The sequence below is a fragment of the Arctopsyche grandis genome, chromosome 5, assembly GCF_051622035.1.
Source record: "Arctopsyche grandis isolate Sample6627 chromosome 5, ASM5162203v2, whole genome shotgun sequence".
Classification (NCBI taxonomy): Eukaryota; Metazoa; Arthropoda; class Insecta; order Trichoptera; family Hydropsychidae; genus Arctopsyche; species Arctopsyche grandis.
Window position 1 is genome coordinate 19,731,608 of NC_135359.1, and position 24,572 is coordinate 19,756,179.

A 24,572-nucleotide genomic window follows, 5' to 3' on the forward strand; every position below is an offset into this window, starting at 1 on the left:
CGTGGTTGCCAACAAACACATTTCCTTGACTACACCATTGTGTCATTGCACTTCATACTTTCGCGTTGATAAAATCGTAATTACGCATATTAATAGGTTTTTTTCCGTTTTTTTTCACAGTAATCTTCCCGGTCATGCATACAACAAATCCTGAAAGTTCCATCGTAATCGGTTCAGTGGTTTAGAAGCCTATACGAGACAGACAGACAGACAAACAGACAAACAGACATTCAATTTTATATAGATACCCACTATGTAAATTCACCTTTTTTCAAATTAGGAACACCAAATTTGGTAGATTAAGAACCATCATCCAATGAGATGAAATCTTCCAAGAAATGCGAAGAAGAATAAAATTAAAATTTCAATTCAAACATTTTAATATTTGTAAAGAATAACAATACAGTAGCACTCACATACATATCAGGTAAATTCATTATATGAATACATGTTAGTAGAGACATTTATACTATAATTTATATAATTTCATTTCTCAATCATCTACATGAAAAAAAAAAATATATATATATATATATATATTTTTTTTTACCTTATATGTACATACGTATAATATAATATATTATAATACGTCCCTACACGAAAGAACTTATATAGGTAATGTGGCACATTCGAAACATAAAATCTAAATTCTTCGTCTAAAACAACGGAAAATATATATTTCTTAAAGTATTTACATTTTTTTATTTAGTAAATTCAGTCTAAAAAATAAATGCATTTTATATATTCTACTCCCTTATAAAATTACTGCATTTAATAAAAATTAAAACAAAAAACAAATTACATTAAGCATAACTTCAATTGTGAAATTTGATATATAATATAATACATAATTTCAATAGCACATTTAGACATACATACATACATATTTTTCTCACAAAGACTATTTTATAAATTCTATTTTTATATGAATAGGTTTTATACGCATAGAAAACAAATACACTCACATTGAAACTGAATTTGTGATCAATAATTGTTAAATTCTTATAAATTAGGTACATTTACAGTGTACATTTACATTGATAAAAACACGCGATGAGATAAAAAACACTAGCTAAATTTTAAATACAGATTAGTTTGTGAAAACATTTAAAGCTATTGTTAAGCAAAACTGTGCTTTTTTGTAATTTTTACATTTATATTGGACATATATTTATTACGCATTCATTATTTTGCTTGCATTTCAATGACATCAATTCTACTGGTTTCACTTTCTTTTTGTGTAGTACTTGTAGTCTTCTGTTCATCTTGCACATCCTGACTCGAATTCGTTCCACAGCATCGCTGCTTTACAAAATTTTCACATTGCTTTAAACAAGGCATTTTTTTCTTGACATTGTTCCATACTCGTGGCTTCCAGCAGAATATAATGAAGATAAATACTGCCCTTAAAAGATTTATCATGTCAGTTATATACCATAAATAATTCAGTACAGTGGAATTACCAACTGCCCAAGAAATAATCTCAGTCAACCATGTTACACCCATGAGCAAAAATAATTTTGCATACAACACAAATCTGAAACAACAAAACGTACAGTTTATTTTTGAACACCTTTCATTTAATTTTATTTTTATTTTAAACGCAATTACCGCAAAGTACGATTAATTGTTGTTATCATTTTAACCACATCCTCCACTACTTTAATGTTCAATAATATAAAATGTTAATTGGCCAATCAAATTGCCAAATTAGTGATATCTGATCGTGTAAAATATTAAATGAAAGATACTGTATGATATTACCTTTGCTTATTTTTGTTCCCACGTCCATGTCGAGCACTATCAGCCTGATGTAGAGCACTAGTACCACGTTTAAGTATTAATATTCTTATTGACGTGTAGACGAATAATACTAGATTTGTAAGCAATAAAATTCCCATTGGACCATAGAAATACAGCCATAGAGCTTCCTTTTCTGAAAACAATAAAAATTATAAAGTTATTTGGTTTCCATGGATATACGAGTATATATGTAATTAGCCTAAGTTATTGATGATTTATTTTATTGTAAAACATCAGTTGGCCTACACATTTTTTAGTTACAAAGCTTCTTCCGATTAAAACTAAAATATCTTATTATTGTATCAAACATTGTGAATATGCAAGTTTGAAAATATAGTCGATGAAACACAAACGTTTCAAGAGCAATCAAATACACTATAATTCGCATACTTCGGTTTAAGACACAAATCTAGTATGTTTAGAATATTTAAGAGTTTGAATTAAATCGATCAATCTTCCTACAGCATAAAATTAGCTCATTAACTAGTACTTCTTTTCAACTTATTCATTACTCATTGCACAATAAAATGCAAGTGCATGTTGCTATTTTAATTGTCATTTTCCCCTCAACTTGATTATACAGTGAAAGACACGCAATAAATATGACGAAGTCAACTTGAAATAATTGGATTAATTAGATATTTTACCTGATATTACTTTTAACATGTACATACATACATTTATGTTTATGATGGCGCTTCGAGGTTGATAGGACACACCCATATACTATGTTTAATTAAGTTATCGCCAAGCAATCAAATATTAAACAAATGCTACACGCCATGATCTATGTAAATGATGACCACAATAGATATGTACATATCTACTGTGGTCATCATTTATAGACATACATACGTACATATGTATAAAAGGCATCTTCAATTTGTCCTCACCTTTAAACCAGCATTTTATTACGCCTATGTTCGGCTTTAGCACAGAGTCCTGAGGCACTCCAGGGGTAAAGTCGACGACAATAGCAGTCAAAGTCAATAGTGAAGCTCCACCCCAAGCGTAAATGGAGTACCAAACGAATTTTCTACGTTCTCTTTCATTCTGAGATCCGCTCGGAGGTCGAATGCCACTGAATGTCCATGACATGTCGATGCACATGACATTAAGCCAGAAAAACGCCGCCAAAAATGAGAATTGCATTATGTATCCTGGAAAAAACAAAGTTAAAAATATGTCATGATCGCGTTAAAAACAAGATCGGTCTTAAATAATATGTATGTATGTGTATTGATGCTGCCTTCGTTTGACATTTTGATTAAGGTCGACAACATGTTTAATTGGTATCTTCCACGTTATTGTACATATAATATATACATATTATATTTATGTACATATATCCGGCACGATATGTTTTATTCATTAATGTTATATAAAGATATAAATATAATCACCAAGTTTAATACGGGTACTATATATAATTGAAATTCCCTGCTATAGAAAAACATAAATAAATTCTTAGAAATTATTTAGTCATATCTGGATAGCTGACAATATTTTCGTTTCATCTTTCAATAGGAATGTGATGTTTTCCTTGTATTTGCCACAGAATGATTTACAACGTAAAATTTGCGAAAGAGAAACTTATGTAAATATATATGTACGTATGCATGTACAGTGTACAGTTTTTTTATAGTGTATATTGTACACTATATAAAAAATATGAATATGTATGTACATCCTTAAGTAAAATAAATAAATAATAAATAACTATTTATGAATTAAAATTTCATATTTGTATTTGATTTACATATGTACTAATCCGACAAAAAAATGATAACTGGGGAAAGTTAAGCTCGTAAATTGTTTTATTTTTATATTTTTACATATGTATATCTACCGCCGACGGAGTATACATTTTAAACGACATGTTTGTTTGACTCCATTTTAAAAATAATATAATAAAAAATAAATTCGTAGATTCGATTATGATGCTAACTTTGACATATACTTTTTCTGTCAATGAGATTTAAATTTGTTATTTGGTGAAATAATTAGTATCATAATTTAATTTATGGATTTATATTTTATTATATAATTTTCCAAATTGAGCCAAACATGCATGTCGTTTAAAATGCATGTTCCATTTGTGGTAGATAGTTATAATAACATAATATAAAAATATATACATATAAAATGTGTATGTATATATTATATATAATGTTATATGTGTATATATATTATATATAAATATTAAATATATATTATAATTATAATATAAAAACACAATTTACGAGTTTAACTTTCCCTATATGTATTATCTATATCTCATTTTTTTTCGCATTAATACAAATGTTAATGTAAATATAATATACATATTTAGATCGGGTATTATAAATAGATAAATACTTCAACTCTTCGAAGTGCCGACAGAAGAAAAATTTCATGGCTAATAAATTCGAAGAAAGATAATTAATTTCACACCTGTTCCTTGGACATTTTATTGAACACTAAGCAATTCTAAAAATAATAAAATTGTTGTGGAATATCGACATACATACATACATATATAGCCGCATACAAAATATTTACAAACACGGTTGGTTGTTTAGAAAGAGTCCGCAATAAAGTGCTAAAATTCTTGGCACGTAAATTTATAATATAAATAATGTCGTGTAAAAGTCCGTTATAAAACACTTTTCTAAATTGGACAAGACATCAACCCAATAAAATTTAACATGAACACTTAAATACATATGTTATGCAATATATGAGATATATATATATATATACATGTTTCATAATTCAAAATTTCTTTGTAAATGTGCCTATATAACAGAATCCCACACATAACAATAAAAAAAACAAGTACATTATTTTGAAGCAGATACACGTACCCACACTTGAACACGAGGCACTAGCAATTCCGAAATTCGCCAACGAATTGATAGCAAGAGCTATATAAGCAACAGTCAACGATGACGTTTGCAATACCAACATCCTCGACGACAACCATGGCATATCCGGACAAAATATTTGTATCAAAGTGGTCAAGATCATAATGAGTGCTCCCAATATGGCAAAGGCTGCAAAAACATTGGTGCCGCTGGAAATCGGAGGACCAACACAAGCGAGGACAACTATCTTTCTGGTTGTATTGGAATCGGCACGATACTCTCCGCAATAGTCTTCCGGTTGGATCACACCGAAATCGTCCGAAAGAATGGATCCGTCATCTCTCAATTCATATTCACCTTCCAGATATAGGCTATTCTCGTTTTCATCGCAATTGCGAAGCATGAACGCTATTTCGTGATCTTGAGTGATTTTGCTGCCATTCAAAGTACTATGATGCCAATCGATCAGATTGTGATCGGGGTCGATCAGTTCGCACGCGTTTCCAACAATGTGCTCATTCGCAAAACAACACTTTCTTATGCACAATTTATCGATGCAAGGACACACGAAAGCTTCCACATTATTTTGGTCGACGAATTCCAAGCAGAAGCTCTGCTGCGAGTACAATGTGTCGTTTGTTTTTAATCTCCCATCGTCCATTAATGTGAACTGATCATCACGAAAGGTTTTCAACTGACCATCATTGCATGGCAGAACGTCGTAATTAACGTCGAATTTTAAATTACTAGTTAAACTCTTAGATGCGTTCGTTTTCATGCATGTCAAAATGTCCTCGAAGTATTTCCCCCGTGGACAGCACTTGTTTATGGAAACCGAATTAACACCTAGCGCCATTAGGACGATTAAAACTAAATTAACTTTTAGCATTTTTAAATAACAGCTGTTGAAAACGTGCGAACGGCATAAAAGCCACGATGAGACTAACACTACACTCGAGTTATTTAACCATACGCGCCTGCCATACTGATTAACGTGCGGTCATTGGAAAAACAGTCTGTATGTGCATTGAGTCATTCGAAAAGTCCTCATCCTTTTAGCATTGTCTGTATGTTAATATAATTGATATACTCAACGTATGCACACGCATAAATAAAGTACATTTTCTTGGAAATGCAAACAATATGAATAAGAAAAACTTCTTGTAAAAGAATATTTTTATCAGCGGATCGCATTTCATTTTTATAAATACTTGTTATAAAAAAATATGCTCTGCGTCCATAAATACGTATGAGGAAAAAAGTAGCAACAAATCCACATATTTGTTATTACCCACACAATTGAATTTAATTGCTCGCCAAAAACCTATGTATATATGTATGTACATACATCTAACCATTTTAATTTACGGCCTTTTCAATGTTTTCCAAATATCCGAAAATGGTGTTCTCTCAGGTGAATTTTCAATCTTGGGAAAAAGGAAAAAGTCACAAGGACTCAAATCTGGGAATGAGGAGCCACAGGGATGTTTTTACTTGCAAGAAGCTCGTTAATTGACATCTCCGAGTGACAGGGCGCATTGTCATTGTGATGCAACACTCAGGTGTTCTTGATGTTCGGTCTCACACAAATGACCCGTTTTCAAAATCTTTCAAAAACTTTACCGTTTGGCAATTGAGGCACAAATTCCTAGCATGCTTTTGATTTTCGATTTGCTCATTCTGCGAGGTTTATCTTCAATCGAGTCTCGGCCTTCCAAAAATTCCTCAAATCTCTTGAAAACCTTGGCCTTGACCATAAGCCTTTAGCGAAAGTTTACATATGTACATCGCATTTTACCCATTTCTGAACCAAAACATGATGCCGCACAGTTGCCCGAATTTGTTGTCACATAAAGTCACATAATAAATTCAACCACCATTAAAATCAGTACAATAATTCACACTTGTAACAGTACTAAAAATAAAAAATTGGTTTGTCATTACTGAAACGAATGAAATATACAAAAACGCATCGAACCTATTCACTGCAAATATCATCATATAATATCGTAGTTAGGGATTCCAATCGAATATTCAAAGCCTTTTTTGAATACTCGAAAAATCAAATATTTTCAATTTTATTCGATTATTATTCTATATATACACCTTTATTATTTATTATCTAATCTATAATTTGGAAAGAGACTTTGTATGTATCCTTGGTCGTCGTCTTCTTCGTCGTCTTCTTCGTCGTCCGTAGATCGGTGACGTCATCGAACACGTGATTCGTTTTTTTTTTTTTCGATCCATGGGCGCCGATTTGTTTTTTTCGATTCAATGGATTCACCCCCGCGGGGGCGCAAGGCGAGTAGTTTCATGGGGCCCCGCCAGGGGCGCCACAAGGGGCGCAGCCCCGTGGGGCCCCGAAGGGGGCCCGGGGGGCCCAGCCTCATGGGGCGCAGCCCCATGGGGCTCAAAAGGGGGCGCCACGAGGGGCGCAGCCCCGTGGGGCCCCGGGGGGGCCCAGCCTCATGGGGCGCAGCCCTATGGGGCTCAAAAGGGGGCGCCACAAGGGGCGCAGCCCCGTGGGGCCCCGAAAGGGGCCCGGGGGGCCCAGCCTCATGGGGCGCAGCCCCATGGGGCTCAAAAGGGGGCGCCACGAGGGGCGCAGCCCCGTGGGGCCCCGGGGGGGCCCAGCCTCATGGGGCGCAGCCCCATGGGGCTCAAAAGGGGGCGCCACAAGGGGCGCAGCCCCGTGGGGCCCCGTGGGGCCCCGAAAGGGGCCCGGGGGGCCCAGCCTCATGGGGCGCAGCCCCATGGGGCTCAAAAGGGGGCGCCACAAGGGACGCAGCCCCGTGGGGCCCCAGCCTCATGGGGCGCAGCCCCATGGGGCTCAAAAGGGGGCGCCACGAGGGGCGCAGCCCCGTGGGGCCCCGGGGGGGCCCAGCCTCATGGGGCGCAGCCCCATGGGGCTCAAAAGGGGGCGCCACATGGGGCGCAGCCCCGTGGGGCCCCGAAGGGGGCCCGGGGGGCCCAGCCTCATGGGGCGCAGCCCCATGGGGCTCAAAAGGGGGTGCCACAAGGGGCGCAGCCCCGTGGGGCCCCGAATGGGGGCCCGGGGGGCCCAGCCTCATGGGGCGCAGCCCCATGGGGCTCAAAAGGGGGCGCCACAAGGGACGCAGCCCCGTGGGGCCCCGAAGGGGGCCCGGGGGGCCCAGCCTCATGGGGCGCAGCCCCATGGGGCTCAAAAGGGGGCGCCACAAGGGGCGCAGCCCCGTGGGGCCCCGGGGGGGCCCAGCCTCATGGGGCGCAGCCCCATGGGGCTCAAAAGGGGGCGCCACATGGGGCGCAGCCCCATGGGGCTCAAAAGGGGGCGCCACAAGGGGCGCAGCCCCGTGGGGCCCCGAATGGGGGCCCGGGGGGCCCAGCCTCATGGGGCGCAGCCCCATGGGGCTCAAAAGGGGGCGCCACAAGGGGCGCAGCCCCGTGGGGCCCCGAAGGGGGCCCGGGGGGCCCAGCCTCATGGGGCGCAAGCCCTAATAGGCATTAACTAAGGGGGGCGAAGCCCTAGACGGCAATTAATCATGGGGGCGCGGAGGGGCGAAGCCCTAAAAGGCAACTGATCATGGGGGCGAAGCCTTAGACGGCATTTAATCATGGGGGCGCGGAGGGGCGAAGCCCTAAAAGGCATTAACTAAGGGGGGCGAAGCCCTAAACGGCAATTAATCTTGGGGGCGCGGGGGGCGAAGCCCTAAAAGGCATTAACTAGGGGGGGCGAAGCCCTAGACGGCATTTAATCATGGGGGTGCGGAGGGGCGAAGCCCTAAAAGGCATTAACTAAGGGGGGCGAAGCCCGAAACGGCAATTAATCTTGGGGGCGCGGGGGGCGAAGCCCTAAAAGGCATTAACTAGGGGGGGCGAAGCCCTAGACGGCTTTGAATCATGGGGGCGCGGAGGGGCGAAGCCCTAAAAGGCAACTGATCATGGGGGCGAAGCCCTAAACGGCAATTGCTCATGGGGCGTGGAGGGGCGAAGCCCTAGAAGGCAAAGGCTCAGGGGGGTGCCGAGGGCGAAGCCCTAGAAGGCAAAAAAAAAATTTTTGATTTTTTTTTTTGATTTTTTTAAATTTTTTTTTGATTTTTTTTTTTATTTTTTTTTTTATTTTTTTTTTATTTTTTTTTATTTTTTTTTAATTTTTTTTAATTTTTTTTTTTATTTTTTTTTTAAATTTTTTAATTTTTTTTTTTTTTTAATTAAATTAGCTTAGTCATGTTTAAGCGGTTTATATTATAAACACTGAGCGAAGCCGGGTAATACAGCTAGTTCTATATATACAAGACCATATAGTTATAATTTAAATATATGGTTTTGGTATTATGAGAGTGGATCGTTTGATTTTATTTCGACCCTTCCAGGTAGACAGTGACCATTCCACGGTTATCGCATCAAATCTTCAGTTTAACTTTTATAAATAAATCTATGCAAAAGATAAGTCTTTTAACAAGAGCTGATTTAAAAATCTGTACCGTAGACAATCGATGTACTACACGAAAGTTTGAACACGTGCAGATTGCACATACATATGTAGATATTCTACTTTCTGCAAGGTCTAACGAGATGGAAATTCCCATTTTCTTTTTCAACCGTTTATTATGTTCAATTTCAAAATGCCTTGTACTACCTTGACCATTACCTAGATCCAATGGTGCTCAACAATCAGTCTGTTCTAAGGTTTCGGGAAACTAAGTTCGTTCAGTATAGTGCTTGTGATTAAGTTGTTGATAAACTTTTTCATAGTTTATTTATATATCAATCAATTTTAGCATCATATCGGATAAATCAAGGTGAGAAGACGATATTTAAACATGAAAGTTATAAATTTTAAGCATTATCATTATTGATATTTACAACACGAAACTGCAAAAAAACCTGAAATTGAAACTTTTAATGCACTTTTATTTTTAAAATATGTATTTGTATAAGCCTCTTCTATACTTCACTCGTTAAATTTAAAATAAATATTTTTGTTATGAATATGCTCATTTTTTGTCTTTTGGTTATATTTTTTTCAACATCTAAAAATTTATATAATCTTTCGAATATATTCGAATACTCAAATATTTCATGATTTTAATATTCGATTATCGAATAATTCATTTGACGAATATTTGGAATCCCTAATCGTATTTCAAAAATATTATTATATTAGAAATATAATTTTTTATTTACCGAAATTACCGGGAATTCCAAAATTATTTATCGGTAATTCGGTAATGGAATTTGGTCATAATTACCGGTAAACCGGTTTGCCGAAAACCGGTAATGCAAGCCCTAGTTACATATACATTTACATATACGATATGTAAATGTTTTTGGTCGAGAAACTTTTTTTGAAGATTATGTGTACATATATTATATATGTACATACGTATGTACTTAAGCATTTCTTTCCCAGAAATACGTGTTTAAATGAGAAATGCAACCATAACGAACAAATGAATTTGTTCTGTAGGCATTTACGTTAACAAGAGTCGATTCGATTACATGATATTCCATGTATCCAATATATATACGATTAACTTATATTTTGATTACACTGAAAGACAGACATGTAAATTGCCTCGTGCGGCGTTGATTATTATCTCCCATCACAATATTATTGAGTTTTATTTCATGAATTCAAACTAGGGTTTTTATTTATAGATACATTGTATTTCCATGTCGATACACACGACGATTTTGAAAGATTCATTGTATTCTAAGTCTTTAGAAATTTACACATCATTCAACTAATAACAATTAGTTAATTTTTTAGATTGTTTTTATATTAGGCATAATATGTAGGTATTAAATTGCATTTTAATGGTGTAGATATTGAGTTACACTCTTTATGTACACAGTCAAATGTGCTCGTAATACAAGGATTTTAAATTGATGATATGTATTTCCCTTGGGGTCGACGGATGAATTTTTGAAATTTTTCCAACGAATGCGCAATTTTTACAAATTTAATATATAAGGATTGTAAATAGGTTTTTGAGCTCTTTTTCCTATTATGCTGTAGATTAACATTAGAATAATAAAATACGATGACTACTAACCAAATTAAATTAAATTGTAAAATAGAAAATGATCAGTAGGTCAGTAGCTATTAAAATAGATATAAGATGTATTCTGAACATAATTTCGTAATAATAAAAAGCATTTAATAATAAAAATAAAAATATTTCCCTATAAATATAGTCTGTTTTGGTCTAGCAAACGTTAATTTAAAAAGTATTGTTTACAAAAAGGACGAAATACTTTAAACAATTAATGTAATTTATATTTGTTAAAATAATAAAGTTTATATATTTATTATTATACTGAAGAATTTCAAATTAGAAAGTTGATTTCGAAGCTTATTTTATGGTATACCACTCATATGTATCTATTTTTATTTTAAATTTTAGCAGAAAATGCAGTATGTTTCGTTTGCAAGTCATTCTTGTAAATAAAATATTTATATATGTATATATAATATAATTACAGTGAATTTACGACAATTTAAATTAAAATAAATTGGGAAAACAAATACCGTAAAATGTGCAAAAACACAGATTTCCATTTGTTTTTATTTAAAAATATTATTTTAAATAATCGTGTCAGCATTGGTATAATAATTGAATTTTAGAAAAGAGACGTTTGTATTTAAAGTTTTAATTATGTTACTCCGTCTGTCAATGCCATTCATTATAATGTTGAAAGAAGTAGGCGTATGAAGAAGCTGTTGAACCTTGGATTTGCGAGCAAAAAATACAACGGTAAAAGAAAACCTCTATTAGAGTAGAATATTTCATATACATATGTATTTATAGTTTATACAGAAAAAAATGAAACAAAATTTAACATACCGATTTCAATACAGACATTATCACTGAACGCCCTCGGTATGAGCTGCTGAAACGCATTACACAGATAAGCGACCACCAAACAAGAGGCGTGTATGGCCACAGACCATCTAGGCAACCCTCCAAACTCCGGGATGAGAAGATGCAGCAGAGCCGTGACCAAAAGAAAAATAACACCGATGATACTCAAAGCTGCATATATAATCGAAATGGTGGATGCACTCGGAAAATCAACACAGGCCATCACCTTAGAAACGTCCAACTCATTCTCGTTTGTTACATATTCACCACAATAGTCTTCAGCATGTATTAAGCCATCCGTTTTCGACATGATAGATCCGTCATCGAGAAGTTCGTACGATCCGATAAGGTACAGCGACTGTTTATTCTTGGACACACAATCGGGTATGCGGTGCACCAATTCGTGATATCTTCCAATCTCTGAGCCGTTCAAAACATTGTGGCTCCAATCTAATGAATTGTTTGTTTCATCGCAGTTGCCTTTCATGTCGACTTGTTGTCCCGAAGGGCAACACTTAGATATACAAAGATGCTCAAAGCACGGGCAAAGATAAGCAAACTCCAATTCATCGTCTTTGGTCCTGATTTTATCAAGACAGAAAGACTTGACTGAATACGTGGCTTGATATTGGGAGTCATCGTCAAAAAGTTGAAGACTTCCGTTTCTGGTTAGCTTGAAGTTGTATGTTGGGACGTGTACTGAATTAAGTCGATCGCATGGTGTCGTATTGAAGTTTACCGACAGTTCTAGTTGAGATGTGTTGAAGTTTTTCGGTAACCAGTAGTATTCTTCTGAATCAGAGTTGTTGTAGGGGATGCACACTAACTGATTGTTGAATTGTTTCCCATCTGGACAGCACTTGTTGATATGGATCGAAGTAGTCGCCAGGATCGTCGAAGCAAAGAGGACGAGGCTCACTATCGTATACATCCTGGTGAAGTAACTATGGTGGATGAGAAATGAGCTTTTGAAATAGTTGGTTCGATCGCGAACTGTAGAACCGGCTGTCTCGGTGACTGGCCATACCACACTGCGCGGTAGCTAAAACGTGTTTCAATGTCATAGCCACACAATTCGGAGTTTCTAAATATGTGGATCATGAGCACATTAATACAATACACCTGTCCAGATAAAATTACCATCGAATGGTTGATATTGATATATGTAGATAAAAAAAAAACACAGATCGCGGGTTTTTAAATTTTTGTAATCGCGAAATTAGCTTCGGGGGTTCCCTGTATCAAAAGCGATTTTCATAATGAAGCTTTATTTTTAGAATTTATTTGACGATATTTTATGACGTAAAAAGTATGAAAACCAGGGGCGTCATTTGTGGGGGCTAGGGTGGGCAGTCGCTTCCCCCTAGATTTGAATGGGACTATCCACGATGTTTAATGTATTATTATGAATTTAAATTAAAATACTAAACCAACAAAAATAGAATATTGAAATTCTTCAGGTATAAAACACGTCGATTTTTTCCATAAAAAAAAGTTAACTCCCAAATATGTATATTTTCTTTTGTTTTTGTCTTGCTTTGAAAGATATTTGTAAAACTCGTTTATCGTTTAAAATTATTTTACTAATTTTATTGTTAAAAATATATAAATAATAAAATGATTAAAATAAATAGTTAATATTCATATACTCATTTTTTAAATATAATACACCCCCCCCCCCCTCCTCCTAGAAAGTCATTCCTTACTGGTCAAAAAATTTTCCCTCCCTCCCTGGGGGGGGGGGGGGGGGGCAAAACAATACGAACAATACGAACATTACGAACATTTCAATAATCATTCTACTAAAACCTAAATTGTAACGAAAAATTTGTCTCATGAAATCAGATAAATAATCAATTCAGTGAAATCCAATAAATAGCCGTCATGTTTGAATGTGTCGGAAGTCCAATTTTCAGTTCCAAAAACACTATTGCTGTTTTATCTAATTCACAAATTGTTATCACTTCTTTTAATTCGATATGTCCAGAATCTTGGAAAAGCAGAATAATCGTATTACAGGCCACCAGTATTTTTGACATGTTGTTAAACGCAAAACATTGTGTTTAAGTTTTGCTAGATGTTTCTCGAAATTAAGAAAATTGGACTTGGGCCACTTTCAATTATAACGACTCAAATAATCAAAAAGCTGGCTATATTTAGTGCTTAAACTGTGATTTTTGGATCGATCAAGCTGGTTAATAATTAAGAAAGTGAGCATCAACTGAGCTGTGGTAAACACTGCTCAATTGCTTAACTTGAATACAAATCATTTTTGTCCGGAAATACGGGCAACCCAGGAAATCTCGATATTTTACATATGTGTTAATATTCCGTAGGTGTTTTTTTTAGTGAAGATGGTCAATGTTTTGATTGTATTTCATTGTCCTAGGGAAAAACCAGCCAAACATTTTTAAACCGGTTTTTGAAGGTCGCATTGAAGCAGTGATTCTAAGATTTTTCAATTTATTATCATTTTTTCGATGGAAAAATTTCGCTGGGCTAAATCACATTTTATGTTTTACCTTTTTTGATATAAGAACCAAAAAAAAATGAGTTTGGGTATGTGCATTTTTAAAAAATTTGTACGTACATATTATAGATATATTATATATGTATATATTTTATAACTCTTTTCTTAATAAATAAATTTAACCTTCGGTGGAATTTTTAAAATATATAGATACAGGCAAAATTTTGGGTATTATTTTCCGTGTAGTGGTGCCATGAAATTAAAATTAGAATACTGAGATTAAGGATGCTTTGTGAAAGAAGGATATGTAGTTTGAGAGCCTCTTATCGAGCAACTACTGATTGTATGTACCGTTGCTTTTTCATTCTTAATTTCAAAAATTAGCAAACACATGCAATTAGCAAAAATTGCGGAAAAATTTAAAAAAAAAAAATCTACATTCATTTATGAAAATTAACACATATTTAATTAATGAATTAGAACTATACTACCATACCGATAGCACCTGCAAAATTTTATACTTTAAATTCCACATACTTTTTATTGTTGAGAATATTTACGTTCGGTGTTTTAAACTCCTTACATTTATTTACTGTTTATGTACAATTAATACATAATACTTAAAAGGATTTTCTAATTCAAAAGCCATAAAAGTTCTCATTAACTAATTATTCTTTGTTAAGTATGAGTAGCACATAACAATAAACAAGGTCAATAGATAATAGATCGGTACCAGTTTAAATTTATTGCTCACTAAGTAAATTAAAAATCTTTAATTGACGCCAAAATTTTACTCACATTATATGTACATAAGGCAGCGGTCCCAGTCTCCGTCAGATTAGGGCAAATTCCTTAAGAGAATATCAACGATTCTTAATTCAAAAAGTTTTCTAACAATATCATTATGAAAACATCTAGAGAAAATATGTGTCTTTCATCTAATATAATAATTGTCTAATGGGTGCGTGCGTGCGTATGTACAAAGTACTCGCTGTTAACACCATACTCCGTCTCTCTTTCTCCCCTTGGAATCGTATATTGTGGAAAGAGACGCGGCATTCACATGAATGGCCGACAATTTTTTTTTAAAAGGTTAATTAAATTTAAATTATAAATAAATTATTAATTCCGCTGATCCCAATTGCGATATTTTACCAAGTGCACAATTATGTGCACACAGGCCACTAGTATAATATATATATATATATATATATATATATATATATATATATATATATATATATATATATATATATATATATATAATATATATATATATATATATATATATATATATATATATATATATTTTTTTTTTTTTTTTTAAATATATGTAGTATGTACACATTGAACTTAAATGATCCCAAAATACGTAGCTGAAATCTTTTTTCCAGAACATTCGGAATATTCAAAATATTCGGTGCCTCGTTATTTTGGAATTTTGGTGCCTCGTTATTTTTCAGAAAATTTGACGTTTCAATCGTGTTTCATTCCCATTATCCACTAATTACATATGTATATACATACTAAGGCCAGGAGTTAGAGCTTTGATATTTACAATAATTATAAATAAGTTTAAAAAACTTTTATTATTCTTTGAAATAATAAAAAGTGACAAGGACTTGTTAACTAACGGAAACGATGAAACATAAACAAACTCCGTATTCCAATTAATGAATTGGATGAACCCAGTGCCGGTACGAGGGTGAGGCGACCGAGGCATTTGCTTCCAGTGAATGATAGAAAGGGTGCCGATTTGATAAAATCAATGTCTTGAAATTTGTAAAATTATCAATTAAATTTTCGTAGCAAAAATTATTTTCAAAGTTTTCGGTTATGTATTAACTATTTTTGTGACAGCTCTAAAAAACACGGTTTCTTTACATTTTTATTCTAAATGAATATGTACATATTATTTGTTCAAATAAATCAGTAATGACTAATTTGAGAAACCCTGACACATCCATCACACACGAAGATGTCAATCAATTACGAACACATATAGTACTGTAACGTGGGAACATGAGAAAGAGTATCCACTGTCTAATTGCATTCGTGGATGAAACAGAGAGACCCCGGATTAGGCTAACAGGACTCAGTGCCCGAACAAAGCATACGCTGAAACTCTCACATACCTGGACGAGTGCGTGCGTAAACAATAGACTCGCCAGGGTAGACCTTTAAGTAGACACATTAATGGATCGGGGAAGCTGTGCTGTGCAATTTGTTCTTTATAAAGAAGTACAGACCGTAGACCGGTGATTCCGTGTGGACCTCTGAGATCGTTGAATAAATGCTATGAAGCGGCTTTGGCCTTTCATCCAGAACCCACCTCTAGGCAATATTACATATATGTACTCATGTAAATAAGAAGACTTTTGAAGGTACTCTTCTTCGAACAGTGACCCATTAAGCTCATATTCTACACCAGACGCTTTCAAACATCCGTAAGAAATTATCGACTGCAACGCAGGCTATTTTGATTGAGCATATTGAATAAGGGTAATATTGTTGCGTAGGGGTGGGTGGAGGATCCAAGTAAAAGGCCAACAGTCGTTTCACAGCATTTATTGATGATTAAGGAGATACACGCACTGGCAGTGCTCAGTCCAGAATGACATGATATCGCCTAAGTATCGCCTTTTAATGGATAGATCTCTCAGGACATCTTCGACGTCTAATTTGTTTACCTATTGTTATGGTCACGTACGGATATGTCTTCCCACGACATTCGCTCCCACGAAACAGGTCAATTCTGGGAAGTGCAATCAGCCAGCAGCGTGACTCGGTCGTTAAGCTTCTGCTTAACACTGAGAGGCGCCGAGTTCGATCCCTTGAGCTGACCTCGATTGAAAAGAATTTTTCTGAGTATATCTGTAATGCTGCTGGTCAGACCAGGATTTGTGACTCCTGGTTGATCGTTTCCTATCAGAGTTTGCCAATTTTCTCTGATTTCATTGTTGAAACGATTCCCGATTAAAAATTGGCTAAAAATCCTTCCTACCCACTATGTCACCACTATTTGAGTATGATTAATGTAAATATTACAATAAAAATGTATGTACAATTCATAGATGTCTCGTTAAATTGTCGAGTTTAAGTCAGTGTCTCGTAATTTAGCGACTTATGTATATAATAAAAAATGCTGTATTGTTTGTAATTTGGCCAGGAAGGCGCATTGGGGTTTACCTGTAATGCCTTCCTGGTATGTTATAATAAAACAAAAAATAAAAAAAAAAAATGTTTAGCTTTCATGCACTTAGCTTGTCGCTTATCCTTAAAACCACTTACACCGGTCACACGGTCTCTCAGGACCCTACCCGGCCTAATCCGATCGCAATTACTCGGCGGTTCTTTTTAGTATACGTAACAATATTTTATTTCTGATATTCTTAAAAATATGTTTACTCATATTTTACCTGTTATATAAAATGTTATTAAAGTAAAGTCATCTATCACCCCCCCCCCTCCTCCATTAAATTAAGATTAGGCCCTCCCTTAAGTATTGTATGTATAATATTTTATTTTTTATTAATATAATACTTACTGAAAATAAAATAAAAACTACATTGGGTCGCAAATTTTTCCTTTTGCCTACGTGACAAAATGTCTGTACCCACCCCTGGATAAAATAAACATGTACATATGTACGAGTATGTGTAAATAACTGTAAATATACAGAGCTGTTTCCATAGGGGTGACCTATATAATTGAGCAAAGCGTTTTATTACGTGTTTTTTTAAAATTTTTATTTAGTGTTTAATTTGGGATTATATGTATGTATAATATCATAAATTAAAAACTCAAACACAACAAAAGAACGTAATAAAATTTCAACTTTCAGAAGATTTTTTTTTATAATCAAAAAGAATATTATAGAACTACATATAATATCAAATTCAATGATTTCATCTTATTTTACTAAAATTTCGCATGTGGATGACATTTACGAGCATTCTGATCGAAGTACGTATATTTTACATATGTACATACGTGTAAAAAAAATCAACTTTAAATTATATAATTTAGAAAAATGCATTTTACATAAATACAAAATAATACATTCTTACATACATACATCAAAACATATGTATGTCTGTACAAACATACATTTATATGTACATATGAGCCGTTATATTTGATAGTGGCATAAGTCCACTTTTCTTCATTTCGAGAAATATTTCGCAAAACACTAAATATAATGTTTTGCGTTCAACAATATTTAAAAATATGTTACGCACTCTTTCGAATCATAATATGAAATATAATTTAAATCAATTTAAATGAATTTGCATATGCAAGTGCTTTCGAATTTTCTGTATCGAGTGTTAATCATTCTGTATGATTTTTTTTAATTTATGTAATTTATTTAAATGTAAAAAGTACGTAATCATGTAGCACTGTTGTTAATGAAGCTGTTATATTGTCAGCAATGTTTTCCAATACTATAATGATTTAAAATTATGTTCGGAAAACCCATTCAATAGCTGATTCACATAATCATTTCTTAATTGTCGTTTTCTGTTAACTATGTATTATAGTTTAAAACTGATTTTTTTTTAATTTTAATAAACTTTAAAAGAAATCTTATGTTATTTTTTAATATCTTGTGTCATATTTTAAATTGTAAAACCACAGTGATAAGTAATATAGATAATAAGAATTAAAATATGCATATCGCTAAACGGATATGTTTTATCCACTTTTACATCTCATACATATGTATATAATTTCAAAAGAGATGTAAGTACATACATATGTAAGGTTTGGGTGAAAAAAAAAGAATATTCAAATAAATTTAAATAAAATAAAACTATTCAAATAAATTGAAATAAAACAAAACTAATCAAATAAATTTAATAAAATGTTTACTATTAGATTAGCCATGTTTAAGCGGTTTATATTACAAATACCAAGCGAAATCAGGTAAAACCACTAGTATATTATATTATACAAAACCTTATTTATACATTTATGGTTTTAAAATTTCATACAGAGGTGTATTTCGAATAGTTAAAATGTGGACTTACGAGGTTTATAAGTCATTGAAACGATTTTTTTTCAATTAACCATGCACACTCGCCTAAAGATTACTCCAAAGTGGCAAGTGTGCTAAACAGATTAAGACTCATAAATGATATATACATACATACATATATTTTAAATACATAATAATTACATACATACACATGTAAATCGAAACAATATCTGACATATGGTCAGATATTACAAGCATCGTATACAATACGATCAATAACATTATTCATGTAATAATACGAATTTTTACATTCAACAAATAACCAAAGAGACATCTATGGAGAGAAAACTGGCGAAACCTGTGATATAACAATAACTCAAGGTTTGCAATAGAAAATTGGAGAGGTGAAGCCAATTTTACAGGAACCGTTTCAATGAAAATCAGAAAAATTGGCAAATTCTGATAAGAAAAGATCGACCTCGATCAACCAAGGTCTGGCCAACAACGAGCCTCTAGTGGGAATCGAACCCGTGCCACCCCGCACGAAAGAATACAACATAAGACCACTAGGCCACGCTACTGCTACTTTAGTAGTATAATCGTTAAATTTGGAATGAAACACTTACCAGATATGATACAACCAGCTGATCCTGCGCTCGATGACCAAAGGTAGGAAAAAACAGCCACTGTATTGGCCACAACCAAGTTCGACACATGAAATAGGATCGGAACCGAACCGCGTTTTCCTTCTAAGTCTGGATTCCACCCTAGATAGATTACGAGAGCACTGGCGACCAGAAGGAGAGCTGTTATGGCCATCAAAACGGTATAGAACGGCAAGAGTTTTTCTTGACGGATTTTTTCGTCCACGGAAGACTTAGAATAACATATTAGCATCATCTGCTCTAGAGTGCCTCTGGTTTGATTCCAAGCAAAATCGCCACAGTGCTCGTCTAGTGACAACATGTCTACCGTCGAAGTATTCATCTGAAGGGAAAATATTATCAATATTTTATTTTTAATTAAAGAACTTTCATTTAATAATAATATAAGTATGTATATATATGTAAAATTTGTTTAGTAAAAATAAGAATGATGAAAATAGTCAGCAAACAAGATTAACCGGTTTGATCTTCTTCCATGTAAAACGAAATTTTCGAACTAATATACAAAATACACATTTAATGTTGATAGAAATAAAATTTGACAATAAAACTAGTTAAATATTTAATTAGTTATGTGTGGATATTGTTACCAGTTACGGTGAAAATCTGTCTATAATACATCAAATTAAAAGTTATAAAAATAAAGTATTAAATATTTATATATATATATATATATATATATATATATATATATATATATATATATATATATATATATATATATATATATATATATATATATATATACATATATATTTCATAGCTCAGTGGTTAGCGTATAATTCTAACAAGTGAGGGGTCACAGGTTCGAGCCCTGACCTACTATTGCACGCCAGACCTTGGATGTATGTGGATCCAGATCGATCTTTTCATATAAGAGTTTGTCAAATTATCTGATTTCCTCGTTGAAACGGTTCCTGCCAAATTAGTCACCTACCCTATTTTGTCACTATTATTTCAATTTAATTTCAAATTTATAATAATATTATAAATTTATATACAGTACATATGTACAAATTCGGCCATAGGTGTACATAGCCTTGGTATAACCCGCAATGGCACAATGGCAAATAATTTTTTTTTAAATTAAATTTGATATACTAAAATATTAATTTAATATTGCAACGCTATAGTGGGTTCCATGATCGTTGCGTATTAACAAATCGTTATCGATTGCATTGTGTTATAGAAAAACATAAAAAACTTCAAACTTGCTTATATATATTTAAAAATCTTATGTAGATTTAATTTAGTAGTACTTTCATACATGCATACATATTATATACGTAATATTTTCTAAAAGAAATTGTGCTTACCGTGAATGATGCATAATCATTATTTGCATCACACTTTATAATGCCAAGTCCGGGTGAACTACGATATTTAACCATACATATGTATGTATATTAATAATTGATGGCTCCAACTCCTGACATGTACTGCCTAACGTTGGAAAATCGTCAATCTCCCATTTTCACATTTTTTCATACCATTTTTGTGCGAATGAATATTATATTAATCAATTATGAAATCGGCAAGAGCGTGGGTGTTTCAAGAGTCGCCATGACTAGATTCATTAAATCGTTAGTGTCGAGGTTGAGACACGAAGTATTGGAATGCCAGACAAATACATACACACATATAATAGGTATTATGAAAAAAATATACAATCAGTCAATCATGAATTACACATATTATATTATTTTTTATTATTACCATTTACAATGGCAATGAGGATAAATAAAATAAGCTTTTTCGCGTTCAATTACATGTCTATATGTATGTATGTGTGGATGTAGTTATCCGTATGTTGAGGAAGTATCCAATATACATACAGTGTGCCAATTCGTTCACAGATGCAAGTTTGCAAAATATGTACGTAAATTTCGTGGAGAAAGTTGTGTTAAGTTAAGTGCAAAGTGCATTCAATTTGGGAAATTAATCAATTTGGCTTACATTAACACTTCCATTATTCCAGTAAATGAATGAATTGTCATTTGTCTGATATTGGGGATAGACGCCTCTTTCTTCATAACATGGAGGCAGTTTACCAAGTAAAAGAAAGTAGTCGTGCTCTTCCTGGCTAATGACACCAGATTCCTGAAAAATAAATAAAAACTTAATCAATACTTGATCTCGCTCTTTGTTTTCGCGTGAAAATTCTGCGATGCACAACCCGCGGCCCGAAATGGCATCGGTTGCGGCCCAATTATGAAATATACATATGTATATACATACTCTCGATAAATATCCTCCATTAAAATCTACATATATAATTTTAGAAATATTATTATCAAAAATATCATGTTATCAAAAAATTTACTGTTTTTAAAAAATGTTACCTGTCACGTAACCTAAAAATATTTAAATAGATTTTGAAATGTAAATAATATGAACATTACGGGTTATCATTTTTTTGTCTGCGGCGCATGCCTTTTCTTTAGTAGTTATGTAAAATATCAAAAAGGGGGAATATTGTATTTTCAAATTTATAAAATAATCCCCCCCATAAAAAGGTTCAGAATGATTGTTTTCCCAAGGCTTGGAGAGGCCTCACAAGTAAAATAGCCTTGAGTATTTATTCATCTGAATCCGGCTCTGTCTGAATATGATTATTTTTCAAAAAATTGACCCACCCGTCAAAAAGGTTGTGCATCACTGTACTAAAGTGAAGCAATGGAAAATTGAACTTTAAAATGTTTTAATACAAAGTGAAAATATTTTTTTATGACATTTGAAATGAGGTCTACATATATGTGCATACGAACCTACATACATATGTACATATATGAAACGTGATGTCAATACAAGGAAAAATATTGTTTTTCTAGAACTGAAATGCAAATTTTGATCATTGTTATGTGTGTGCAAAGCTGAACAAAATGCGATGCACTTAGCAATTTCAAAAGACACTTTGTATATGTAAAGTTTATTGGGAACATAGAAAACAAATCAAAGTTTATATGACGACAAATAAATTTAATAAATAAAAAAATAAATGTTTACTATCAGATTGTTTTGCCATGTTTAAGCTGTTTATATTACAAATACCGAGCGAAGCCGGGTAAAACCACTAGTATCCTATAAGTATAAAAATACTCAAATTACATAACTATATAATAAAAACTAACAAAATGAGTATTTCCAAGTTATATTATCAAACATATCTGAAATTTCGATTTTTTCAGTACTCAGGAACTAATACTCAACTTTTTAAAATAATATTATCAGTTCCGGGATTTCCGAGAACTTTAAACATTTGATAACCATTCGATTGAATCATATTTTTTCTGGCAGAAGTCCAATTTTCAGTTCCAAAAACACTATTTCTGTTCGACTTAATTCACAAATTGTTATCAATTATTTTAATTCGATATGTCCAGAATCTTGGAAAAGCAGAATAAACGTATTAGAGGCCACCAGTATTTTTAAATATTGTTAAACGCAAGACATCATATTTAATGTTTTGCAAGATATTTCTCGAAATAAAGAAAAGTGCACTTATGCCACTTTTCCAATCAGACGCGGCTCGTGTCAATCCCGGGTTTTTTTAAATCTCAAAAAAAAAATCATGGAATTCCCAAGTTGTCTTGATGAATATAAATATTATATATATAAATGCACACAGACACCGTCTCGTAACAAATACAAAAATCGTTCTTTTTCGTTTTCAAATATACGACCTATCATGAGCTGCGTTCATTTTTAGCCGACGTTCATTTTTTCATTATAATAAAACAAGAAAAATAGAAGAAAAAAAAACGTATTACTGTGTGAATGGCGGTCAACCTTGTAAGATTTCCGGACATCATTTTTTGTACAACTACAATTACACACTCGTATCAAAATAAAAATACATATTAACCTCAAATCTTGGAGTCCAATCTTCATACGTTGTGTTCAATCCTATATTATTGATATCCACGCAGTCGTTGGTGGTCTGATCGAACACTTCATTTTCATAACAACACTTTCTGATACAAGTCGAGCTCGAGCATGGGCACAGGTTGACGACGAAAGAATCACGTGTCCCACCATCGATGCAATAAGATTCCGGTTTGAAGAACTTCGAAAATGAAAGGGTAGCATTGTCGTGGTGAGCCGATGTGCGATGAAAGTTGAGCATCACTTGGGATTTCGTCGTGTCGTGCAGTAGATAGAACCTTTTAGTCAACGACAAGTCCTTCCACATGGTGATCACGTCGGAGAAAGACTTGTTGCATTCTGGAAATCCTATTTCTATTTTTCCCTTGTATATTTCTTTTATGGCGGCTTTCGGATCCTTGGGTATCTTCAATGTGGATTGCGATGATTGGACGACAAAGTTATCGCTGAGGATCCAGTCTGTGTTGTTGCTCTTTTCGCAAACTTCGCTTCCGTTGAAACTTTCCCCGTGCGGACAGCATTTTCTTATCAATGTGCAATGGGCAATTGTGACGAGTAGAAATGTGACTAGGTGTTGGATCGTCATTATTGTTTATACTGAGGAACAGCCGAGAGGCAATTGCTGTTCAAGTGATATGGCGTCATATCTTTTGGTGACTGCCAAAGTTGGTGTCGTTCTGCCTCCGGCTCACCTACCTACCCACTCCAACTTGATCTGCACAAGGAAAATTTGTTTTTGGTGTAGGTACGAGTGGCGCTTGAGAAGGGGAATTTCGTAACATAACCTGCCTGCATATTATATTATTTACCTATTTTATCATTATAATGTTTAAACAAAAAGTCATAACGAGTGGAAAATCCTTATTTTGTTTTAATAGCATGCTCGATTTCTAACTGAAGTTAATTAAAGAGCTAAATTTTTATTTATTTTTCAAATTAAGCCACAGATAAATTACAGACAGCCTCAGAATGTAATTACATATAACTAGATATGTAACTATAAATACAAAAAAAAATAATTTAAAATAAACAAATGAAATTAAAACAAAAATAATGAAAAAGACGTGGTTCAAA

General features: G+C 34.1%; 1 protein-coding gene across 2 annotated transcripts; it reads right to left on the reverse strand.

Moving 5' to 3' along the window:
- Window positions 1-367: 367 nt before the first annotated feature.
- LOC143911606 (G-protein coupled receptor Mth2-like) lies at window positions 368-24,216 on the reverse strand. Of its 2 annotated transcripts, XM_077430570.1 has the most exons (6): window positions 23,479-24,216; window positions 21,570-21,713; window positions 19,575-19,935; window positions 2,697-2,963; window positions 1,765-1,936; window positions 368-1,537 (listed from the first exon to the last, which is right to left on the reverse strand). In XM_077430570.1, the coding sequence occupies exons 1-6, from the start codon at window positions 24,082-24,084 to the stop codon at window positions 1,186-1,188; spliced, it is 1,902 nt and encodes a 633-aa protein (XP_077286696.1). In that variant the 5' UTR covers window positions 24,085-24,216; the 3' UTR covers window positions 368-1,185. The 2 variants fall into 2 exon arrangements, with proteins under 2 accessions (XP_077286696.1, XP_077286697.1); XM_077430571.1 differs by lacking the exons at window positions 19,575-19,935; window positions 21,570-21,713; window positions 23,479-24,216 and adding an exon at window positions 4,650-5,587.
- Between the last annotated feature and the right edge of the window lie 356 nt (window positions 24,217-24,572).

What these genes read in the sequence shown, in the direction of transcription:
- LOC143911606 (XM_077430570.1), bottom strand. Translation starts at nt 24,084, where the DNA reads ATGACGATCCAACACCTAGTCACATTTCTACTCGTCACAATTGCCCAT. An exon ending in AATAAAATGCTGGTTTAAAG is followed by an intron (nt 1,937 to 2,696) that starts GTGAGGACAAAT and finishes TATTGTTTTCAG; the next exon opens with AAAAGGAAGCTCTATGGCTG. An exon ending in GGGAACAAAAATAAGCAAAG is followed by an intron (nt 1,538 to 1,764) that starts GTAATATCATAC and finishes TTGTTGTTTCAG; the next exon opens with ATTTGTGTTGTATGCAAAAT.